The sequence below is a fragment of the Humulus lupulus genome, chromosome 1 (assembly GCF_963169125.1).
Source record: "Humulus lupulus chromosome 1, drHumLupu1.1, whole genome shotgun sequence".
NCBI classification, from domain to species: Eukaryota; Viridiplantae; Streptophyta; class Magnoliopsida; order Rosales; family Cannabaceae; genus Humulus; species Humulus lupulus.
In genome coordinates, this window is record NC_084793.1 from 130522053 (window position 1) to 130533219 (window position 11167).

Consider the following 11167-nt stretch of genomic DNA (forward strand, 5'->3'; position numbering starts at 1 on the left):
GCTTCCAACTTAAGCACGTCCCTCGAGCTAGATGTCTTCTTAGCCTGTGGTGTCTATACTCCTGACCCAACTCCTTAGTAACCTTGGTAAGCCTTTGGTTATCTCGAGCTAAAGAGGTGGGACCTCGTAACAACAGCTCCGGGTATGTGGCATCCACGTGACTGATATAATTATGCTCTACCTCAGCTCGCTAATAGCCCGTGGAGAATTAGGGTGTAAACCCTCGGCAATCAAACAAAAAAAAATGCTAGTCACCGTAATAAGTGTGGTGGTTAGCTATCAATTTTGATATTATTATAACGTATTAGACAAAATAATTAAACGATTAAAATATTTTTTGTTTGATAAAAATTATAGTAAAATAACAAGTAGTGTGTGTGTCGGCCGCCTATGCTCCATTATTTATAGAAACAAAATAAACAGACATGTTCCATTCCAGTTTTCTACACCAAAAATCTTCCTAACTCAGACCAACCATAAAATATCAATATGGATTACTCTGCCAAAGAGGTGGCTGTCGAGTTCCCTTATTTCCGACTCTACAAAGATGGCACCATTGATCGCTTCGACGGAGACGTAACCGTTCCGCCCTCCCCCGATGATGCCCAAAACGGAGTCCGATCCAAAGACATCGTCATCTCGCCCGCTTCCGGACTCTCCGCCAGGCTTTTCCTCCCCAAAATATCCGATTCGACCCGAAAGCTACCTCTCCTGGTATACTACCACGGCGGTGCTTTCGTTGTTGAATCCCCCTTCTCTCCTATTTTCAGCCCCTTCGTCGCTTCTCTAGCCGCCGAAGCAGCCGTCGTCGCTTTGTCCGTGAACTACCGAAGGGCTCCGGAGAACCCCCTACCGGCCTCTTACGAGGACGCATGGGAAGCGATCAAGTGGGCTGTGGCCCACTACGGTGGAAACGGGCCCGAAGAGTGGATCAACCAGTACGCTGATCTCGAGAGGGTTTTCGTGGGTGGAGATAGTGCGGGTGGGACTCTGGCCAATAATGTGGCACTCCGAGCCACTGTCGATGGGCTTAGTCGGTCGAGAATTGTTGGAATGATCCTGTTTTATCCGTTTTTCGATGGCGACAAACATAACCCGTTGCTGGAATACATTTTCCCATCTTATAGTGGGCCGGGTGACCTGTTGGTGAACCCGCTATCTGACCCAAATCTGGCCAAGTTGGGATGTGGCACGGTGGTGATTTTTGTGGCTGAGAATGATTTTTTGAAGGAAAGAGGTTGGGCTTACTACGAGGCGTTGAAGAAGAGTGGATGGAGTGGGGTGGTGGAGATCGTGGAGACTAAAGGGGAGGACCATGATTTTCACTTGTTTAAACCAAAAAGTGAGAAGGCCCAGGCCGTGATGAAGAGGACGGCTTCCTTCTTGAATCAGGCTTAGGCCCATGTAGAGTAGCGCTATGACACGTTTTGTCCACTATTGAGTTGGATCTCGCCGAGGCAAGTTGAGAACTGACTATTTTTAGGAGGAAATTACACAAAATATGGTATTTTTTTTTTATAAATTTTGAAAGATATAACAGTTTTTTTTTTAAGTTTTTTATGGTATATTTTTTTTATTTACATTTTTATGAGAGTTTTTTTTTCTATATATTTGTAAAATTTTATTTGTATTTCATATTTTATATTTTTTTTAGTACCTATTTTTTATTATTTTGAGATTATTTTTTATAATTTTAATTTATTTGTGTTAATTTTTATCATTCATATTTGATAAAATATTTTTTTATCAAATCAGATGTGATAAAGCATAAAAATAAATGTATTAGTATAAAAAAAAGTGAAATTAAAGTAGCATCCAACTATCAATGAGATAATACATTTGATTGGTCAACTTTAAATAAATTAAAAGTAAAAAATAATAATATAAATGCATAAAATAAAATTAATACAACTATGGCTCCATGCGTTGTACTGCGTACGAGATCACACATCATTCTTTAGTAAGGATGACCACTGAATCTTATTTTGCAGCAGAATGAAATTAAGGGATGAAAACAAGTGAGATAGCTAAACTCATCTTCATCATGTTGAAATAAAAGGCGGAGGTCACACTTTTCCACATGCAATTTTCTTCTACTGTCACTCACAAAGGAAGCCTTTATGAAACTGCAATCATTTAGCTGCTCATCCGAAAACCACTCTCTTGGTATGTAAGAAAGCGAAATGATTGGCCTTCGTATTTGAACTTCACATTTGATTTTTTTAGTTTTTTTTTTTCCAAATCTGTTTAAATAATCAAGTACCATGACACATGATTCATTTAATTCATATCTGATTTTTTTTAGACCTAGGTGTAAGCAGTTACGTTTTATTCTCATTTCTTCTTCTTTTTTTTCCTTTTTTATCTTCTTTAATCAACATTTTATCCACAGTAACTAGTTACCACTATCAAAACAATTTTTTTTTTTTTTTGTAATAATAATCGTATGTCATTGTCCATTGTAACTGGTTACAACTATAAAAATCAGTTTTATTATTTAAGAGGTGTTGTAGTAATTGGTTACAACTATAAAAATAGTTTTTATTTTTTTAAGTAATGTACAATTATCAAAATATCAACTGAATTGTAACCGGTTACTTAGTGAGATTTGGAAGAAAAAAAATTATATGAAAAAAATAAACTAAATTGATGGTGAAGGTAACTGGTTACAACTAGGTCTGAAAAAAAAAAAGAAAAAAATCAGAGACAGTTGTGATGGTAACCGGTTACTTAGCCATACTTGGAAAAAAATAAGATTCAAACAAAAAATCTAAACTAATCATAATCGTAACTGGTTACAGCGAGGTTTGAAAAAAAAATCAAATCTAAAAAAAGGAACCAATTGCTATAGTACCTGGTTACTTAGTCAGATGTGAAAACAAAATCAAATCTAAACAAAAGAACCTAAATTAATCGTTATTGTAACTGGTGACACCTCGGTCTAAAAAAAACTAATATGAATAAAATTAATCAGGCGTCATGGTACTTGGTTACTTAAACAGATTTGGAAAAAAAAACCCAGAAAAATTAAAAGTTTTGTTTGCTTGTTTTTTTATTTCCTGTACTTGTATTCTGAATAAATTTTGTAAACCGATATATTTTTTGAGCAAACGTTCTAGTTCTATTTCTTTAAATAATTAATAAACACATAAATATTTATGTTAGAACCTTATTTGGTGAACGTTTGCCTACTAAACATATATCCAATTGATCTAAACATCACAGGGAAAAACCTTTTGACAACTTTTGCCATTTTCCAACAAAAAAAACTAATTAGCTAACCTAAGCTTTCATATGTTAAAAGTGCCATAAAATATCCAACTACCTAGCTTCTTATACTACCTTAGTCTACACCAAATAATAGTAGTCAACTTTCCTTGAGTACATTTCTTAAATCAAATCAAATATGAAGTCAAGTACCTAGTTACTTAAACAGATTTGGAAAAAAAACCCAGAAAAATCAAATATGAAGTTCAAAATCAGATGTGAAAAAGAAAAAAGAATAAAACTAGATTTGAAGAAAAAAAAAAGAAGAATAAGAAAGACAAAATAAGAAGAAGAAGAAGAAGAAGAAGAAGAAGAAGAAGATGAAGAAGAAGAAGAAGAAGAAGAGAGAAAGAAGAAGAAGAAAAAGAAGAAAGAAAGAAAGAAAGAAGAAGAAGAAGAAGAAAAACCAGGTCGTCGTCGTTGGAGGAGGTAGCATCGCGGGAAGATATCTGAGATGGACACTCAATGGGGGAGGAGAAAGAAAGAAATGAGAAGAGAGAAAGAACGTGAGGGAGAGAAGAGAATTAAGTTTATGGTAGTTTATTTACCATATTTTAAACTTTTTTTTTTCTAAAACTTACCATATTTTATATAATTATTATTTTTCCCATAAATTTAAAAACTATATATATATTTCCCATATTTATGTAAACTTCTCCTATTTTTAGGGGTAGTTAACTAAAATTAGACACTAAATATATTTAGTTGAATTTTACTCATTATTATTATGAGACTTTCCAAATTATATTTATTTTAGCATATGGTTCTAAGTGTTGTTGTAATATGTATTATATGTGACATATTATAATTAAATTAAAAATACATTCTAATTGTAGTGTGTCATATATATATATATGTGTGACAACTATATTTATAGGAATGTATTTAATATATAAAAAATTATTATTTAAAATGTAAAAATCAAGGCTTAAAATGTAAACCATAAATCTTAAAATGTAAACATAAATCTTAAAATGTAAACAACAATCATTTAAAATATAAACCTCAAGACATAAAATCTAAACCACGACCCTTTAAAAGTTTAACATCAAGGCTTAAAATCTAAACCACAACTCTTCAAAATGTAAACTACAAAGCTTAAAATATAAACCATCACTCTTTAAAATTTAAATCACGACTTGTAAAAATTTAAACCATAAGGCTTAAAGTTAAACCACTAGACTTAAAATCTAAACCAAGACCATATAAAATATAAATCATAATCTTTTAAAATTTAAGCCACAAGGCTTAAAATTTAAACAACGTCTTTTTAAAATTTAAATCACAAGACTTAAAATTTAAATAACAACTCTTTAAAATTTAAACCATGAGGCTTGAATTTAAACCACAACTCTTTAAAATCTAAACCATGATACTTAAAAGTTAAACTACTTGACTTAAAATCTAAACCACGATCATATAAAATATAAACCATGATCATTTAAAATTTAAACCACGACTCTTTAAAATTTAAACTACAAGGCTTAAAAGTTATACTACTAGGCTTAAAATCTAAACCACGACCATATGAAATATAAACCATGATCATTTAAAATCTAAATCACGATTCATTAAAATTGAAACCACAAGGCTTAAAATTGAAACCACAAGGCTTAAAATTTAAACTATGACTTTTTAAAATTTAAACCACAATGCTTAAAAGTTAAACCAACTAGGCTTAAAATCTAAACCACGATCGTATAAAATATAAACAATGATTCTTAAAAATCTAAATCACGACTCTTTAAAATTTAAATCACTAGTCTTAAAAATTTAAACTACAAAACTTAAAATTTAAACCACAAGATTTAAAATTTAAATCACGACTCTTTAAAATTCAAACAAGGCTTAAAATTTAAAATAAAACTCTTTAAAATTTAAACCTCAAGGCTTAAAATTTAAACAAAAATTCTTTAAAATTTAAATCACAAAGCTTAAAAGTTAAACCACGCGATTAAAATCTAAATTGCAACCATATTCTAGCTAGATAGTTTATGATGTCAAATTCTTAACACCGTTGGAGCCCAAACTCAGCTGGCTAAGTGCGCATGGCGCCGAGTGTCCGATTGTCAGAGTGCACTCAGGGCCGAGAGGTGGCAGTGGCACTTGTGCGCGGAGGGCTTTATTGGTCGAGTGGTCAACCAATACGCGTGTGGTGCCGTGTTGGTTGAGTGGCCTATTGCCCTGTGCATGGGCCGACTGGTTCAAATGCCTGGCGCATGGCCATATTGGCCGAGTGGCCTATTACCGTGTGCGTCGGCCGACTGCCTGGCGCGCATGGGGCCGAAAGGACGTCCGTTTGGCTTGCACGCGTGAGGCCGAGGGTGCTTGGCGTGTGTGTGCAGGGCTGAGCCTGCAGGGAGTTGGGTGTCTTAGCGTCCTAGTTTCACGAATAGACGCGCGCGCGGCCTCTTGGCCAAGTGGCCATGCGTGCACGCCCTAGAGGCCGAGTGGCCATGCGCGCAGGCTGGGTGTTCGTGGTGACCATCGGTCCGACTGGTCAAACTAGAGTGCGTAAAGGTAGTCTGGCTCCATATGTTAGGCCTGAGTACATTTTTCACTTAATATGCTCAATTTAAATAAGCTATTTTGAAATTTTGTTCGTATGTGTATTATTTTCAACCGTTGGATGGTTGAAACTTATCATCCATCTAAGGTCCATTTGGGCCTACAAATGTGGACATTGTTTTCAAGATTCTCACATTTGGTGGAGCATTTGGTGGGGCTTGGCTTGGAGGCTTAGCGGAAGCTCTCTGAATGTTAGTTTCCTTTTTCTTTCTTTCTTTGAATGTTCTTATGTCATTCCTTGTGTTCTTATTTGATCTTGAAGTCGTTTTGTATAGATTTTAGTTGTAGTATTAGTTCGATTCACTATTATTTTGTTTGCATTTGATCTTTGTCGATGGTAGAAACATGTATTTTTATTGTTTCCCATGTATCATGATAGTTTGGCTTAGTGCATAGGTATTGTCAGACTGACTAGGTAGGTCGATCGACTAATTCTTCTGGTTCCTTTTCCTTTTTCTTAGGATATTTAGCATAGATGGCATGTCTAACTATCTGGTTGGATAGATGAACACTAGTTGTCTGTTAGTCAGTAACTTATTAATTTATATTTCCTTGCTGTCTAGTTGTGTCTAATTGACTAGGCTAATGATGTTTATAATTATTTTTATATCTACCCAATCTTAGATAGTGCATTTTTTCTAGGTGATCTTTTGAGCATGTCTACCAGTAATCAAGGCAGTTTTGCTTGGTCTTCTGGTAGGATGACCTGTTCGTCTAGTGATGGTGGTAGCTGCACCAATCCCAACATTCCTATTGGCGTGGTCGGAATTGGTGTGGATAATGATGAGCCTATAGTTGGTGGTGTGTTTGGTTGCATGCTCCTGGGTTGTAGCCTGAAGTCAAACATTACTTTAGAGGACTTGCCTCAGCTTCGTTAGACTTATGATATACCTAGTTACGTTAGTCTGCATGCTCTGTCTGGTGGGGAGAGGGCTTACTGAAATTTACCTGGTTGGGTATGTATGTATGAGCTTCCTTTCAAGGAAGGGTTCAAATTTCCTCTTCCTAGGTTAGCGAGGGAAATATGTAAGTATCACCTTATATCACCTAGCCAACTAATGTCGAATGTCTGGTGTGCCTTGATGGCTATGGAAGCCTTTAGTGAAAAACATGATATTGAGTTTACTGTTGCAAAGGCGTTACATGCCTATTCTTTGAAGGCTCGTCACTCGCATAAGGGTAGATACCAATTCTTATCTAGGTCGAGAGGTTACATTATTTTTGGTCTGAAAGATTGTGACAAACATTGGAAGGGTTGATACTTTTTTGTTCCTTGTAATGTGTTCGGGTTGTTGGCTGGTTGTAAGATTCCTCATGCATGGTCTCCAGTTAGTGAGTGTTTACGTGTGATAAAATTATTAATTCCATTTTATAGTCTCATTGATATTCTTTCTGATTGGTTATCTTGTTTACTTTGTAGGTAGAGTGAATTTATCGTTTGCCTGGGTGTGTCGAGGAGCTCAAGGAAGGGTTGATCGATTTGCTGATTTTTCTGAAGAAGATCGTAGGTGGCAAGTGGTCTTGTCTAATTTGAACCTTTGAAGTAGCTCTTTGTGGAGTTAGGTTCCTTGCCATCCTGAAGGTATTTTCCTTCCTACAAGTCATATTCAACCTCGAATTATAGTTATTACAAGGAGTCTTGAAATTTTGGGGTATGAGCCTTCTTTATTGACTGAATTGACGCCAGCCGAACAAAATTTTGCAGACCTACTTATGGTTGGACGAACGTTCTGTTGGGAACTGGCTGGCTCGAGAGCTATGGAATGCCTTCCGGCACGTAAGAAGCAAGCAAGTGCAACTTCAAGTGCATAAAAAGAGGTTGTTAATGAAGTTCCACCTCCCCTTATTCTGCTGGAAGGACTCGGAAGAATAAGAAGAAGTGGACTTTTTCGACTGATTGGTTTGGTGAAAAGATAGAGCTTTCTTTTTCATCGTATGCCTCAACATATTCCGAGTTTGACCCACACCTTGGAGAAGTTAATAAACTATTATGGCCTGAGAACAAATACTGGTTTGATCAGCTTGGGGTAGAGTCATCGCTTTCCACTACCATTTCCCATGCCTTTCAGGTACGTCTGACTTGTTAAATAATTTATTGTGTAAGGATGGGTGGTCAGACTGATCGACTTGTTTTTTTTTTTTTGAATTTTTCAGGGTATGCAGGGCCTTTTGTGGGCAAATGAGAAGATTCAAGATTTGGAAAAACAAGTGAAAGAGTTGAAGGCTCTGAAGGTCGATCTATGGTATGAGGTTAAGGGATTGAAGACTTGCAAGACGGACCTCGAGAAGCTTAACGAGGAATTTAAGACTCTGTTGAACGCTAAGGAGCAAGATGCCAATCATTTGAAATCTACTTTGGCTACCCTAGCCGATGTTCAAGCTAAGGTCGGTATGCTGGAGGGATGTTTGACTGATATTGGCTTGGAAGCTGAGATCCTGTGTCATGGTCAGATTGCCATCGATTATCGCGATGGGAAGACTGAGTCTTGGGATGTAACTTAGTTTATTAGTGATTATGAGGAGCTGCAGGGAATGATGGAGGCTGCTCAAGCTAATAACCTGGCTGTCTTCTTCGGAGATATGACTACAGGCGACCTTGGTCAAGAGGACTGATCCCAGACCTTTGTTTGATTTACTATAACTTTGTTGTAGGAACCCTTTGTTGGATGACTGTATGAAATTTTTATAAGTTGTTACTATAACTTTGTTGTAGGAACCCTTAGTTGGATGACTATATGAACTTTTTATAAGTTGTTGTAGCTTCTATCTTTAATTATGTGGGTAGTAGTCATGCTAGGCTGAATGGTTGGTATGGTAAGCTGACAATCTTGATGCTTTATGTAGCTCTTTTTTGTATTTTAACGCAAGATAATCTTGTACCAATGTATGTTTTCTTTGGATGCTTGGTTGTGTTATCTTACTTCTTGTTTTTATTTTGTCCGGATGGTTGTCTGGTTTGTCCTGATGGCTGCCTGGTTTGGCTGGATGGCTGATTAACTTAGCTCATCATTGCCTTTGTTCCAGATGTCTGATCGGCTTAGCTCATCCTCTTGTACTCGTTTTAAGACAATCTTGTACTCGTGTATTTTTCTTTTTTAGATGACTGGATGAATGATTGTATTATCTTATTGATAACTCTACAAAATAGAGTTATTTCACCACTTCTTATGTGATAATTGTTGCTTAATTCTTGAGTTTTTAATTGATTTATTAAGTTTTTAAGTAATTTTGAATTTAGTAGTCTTATCATGAATTAATATACTTTTGTGTGTTTTTATAAGTATTTTGTTGTAAAATGTTGTAGTTAATTATTTGAATTATTATTGGTAAGTTAGTGGTAAAAAAAATGTTGTATTATTGAACTTAAATGTAAAATATAAATTAAATTATGATTAATATTTTCAAAGAATTAAATTGATTTATTTTAGAGTTGAAAATATTGTATTATGATTTATTTTATATTTATTTTGTAGGGAATGTTTGCTCTTAAAAAGAAAGAAAAATGAAGGACAATATGGCATTTTCAAGAAAGCAAGACAAAGAGTTGGCATTTATAAAAAAAAAACCTCATTTGGGCCCAAGCCCAACAGCTCCTCCACCAATCCGCCCATCATGCTGCCCTTGATTCACCATTCAGCACTCCACAAGATAGCAGGCCAGCCTTCCTTCAGCAAGCCCCACACGCTGCCAGCTGTCCCAAGTGTCTTCAGTCTTCATCAAAGTCATCACGCCTCCCAGCTTCAGCATATACCATCATAACCAGCTTGCCACCTCACGCCCAAATGAAGCTGCTCAAATCTTCATTCGGCCAGCTCTCCACCGAAGCCCAGTCCGCAAGGCCCAACAGGCCCCTGCCCAAGTTGCCAGCTTCGGCCCAGCTCGAATTCATCATTTAGCAGCTTCCCAATCCAACTCACAGCTTCAGCATCTACAACAATCCCAGCTGCCCCATTTCGGCCCAATCAGGCCCACCACGCCTTGGCAGTTGAGCCAAGCTGCCAAATAGCCACCAAAATGCCAAAAATCATGTTTTTCATTCCCAATATTTTTCACTCAAATATCAATTCACTATCCCCTATTTTTCTTACCTAAATAAACATTCCTAATTCATTTTTTTTTACCCTAGCTTTTCACTAATCTTTTACCCAACCAAACATTTCATCTTTCCAATACTCTTACACTTACTCTATTTATCTTACCACTTCCCAACACAATTAAATTAATCAATTTATTTATTTTAATTTGATTAATTTAATCTCCTTATTTTGCATATAAATAGAGTCTTGTAAGACCATTTGGGGGGCTCTTCTTCTTCATCTTTTTTCAATCTCTTCTACACTTCATATTTTTCTTCTTTTCACTAGTTTCTCTCTACCATTTTCATCTTTTGAAGAGCATGTCAAGTATGTTATTTTGTAATTTTTATTTCAATCTAGTTATGAGCTTCTAATCTTTTTCAAAGGTTATTAAGATGATGATGAAGCAAAATGTAACTAGATAGTATTTTTTGTTGTATGTTGATTTCCCATTTGTACAACATTGTTTATGGATTTTTCTATCAAAGATATGCATTTTTCATCTATTATTGATTATTAAAGCATATTACACTTAGTTCTTCATTATGCAAAAATATGATATTCTTTGATTAAATGTTTTTCATTAAATTGTTCACATCTAATTCTTAGAGCATAAGTATCATATTTTGCCTAAACATAATCTCTTTGATTTTTTGTAGTTTCATTAGGTTGTAACAACTAATGCTTAGAAATTATATCTTATATAAGTGAAGAAAAATCCTACATTTTTTAAAGTAACTTGTGCTTGAATAGAAAATGTATTTTGAAAGAAATATAGTGTGATTTATTTCAACTATATCTAAACTTGGGAATCAATATACTTATAAATACTATTGAACTTGCATTTTGTGGATTCTAATATCTTAATAATCTTATTTTACATATCTCATTTAAAACTATTTTTCTATTTAATCATTAATCTTTTTATTACTTGTATTTTATTTTTATAAAACAAAATTTCATCAAATATTTGGAACTAGGTTAGAATATTCTTGTTTTGTTTGAAATAGTTTCTTTTGATGTTAGTCAACTCCCATGGGTTCGACCTCGTACTTACATGAACATTATATTCCGAAACGATTCGTGCACTTGCGAGTTTAAATATTAAAACACCCTCTTTTGGGATCAACACTTATTTTTGTGCATTTTACCTTGTTCGAATGGCGGTCTGGATGGCTGATTGACTTAGCATGTCTTTCCTTTCATTTAGGATGGCTGATTGATTGGTGATTTACTCTGTCATGGTCCCTCAGACT

General features: G+C 35.2%; 1 protein-coding gene across 1 annotated transcript; it reads left to right on the forward strand.

The window, feature by feature from the left end:
• The first annotated feature begins 404 nt into the window (after window positions 1-404).
• Window positions 405-1423, forward strand: LOC133797858 (2-hydroxyisoflavanone dehydratase-like). Its single transcript, XM_062235947.1, has one exon. The coding sequence runs from the start codon at window positions 490-492 to the stop codon at window positions 1396-1398; it is 909 nt and encodes a 302-aa protein (XP_062091931.1). The 5' UTR covers window positions 405-489; the 3' UTR covers window positions 1399-1423.
• The last annotated feature ends 9744 nt before the right edge of the window (window positions 1424-11167 follow it).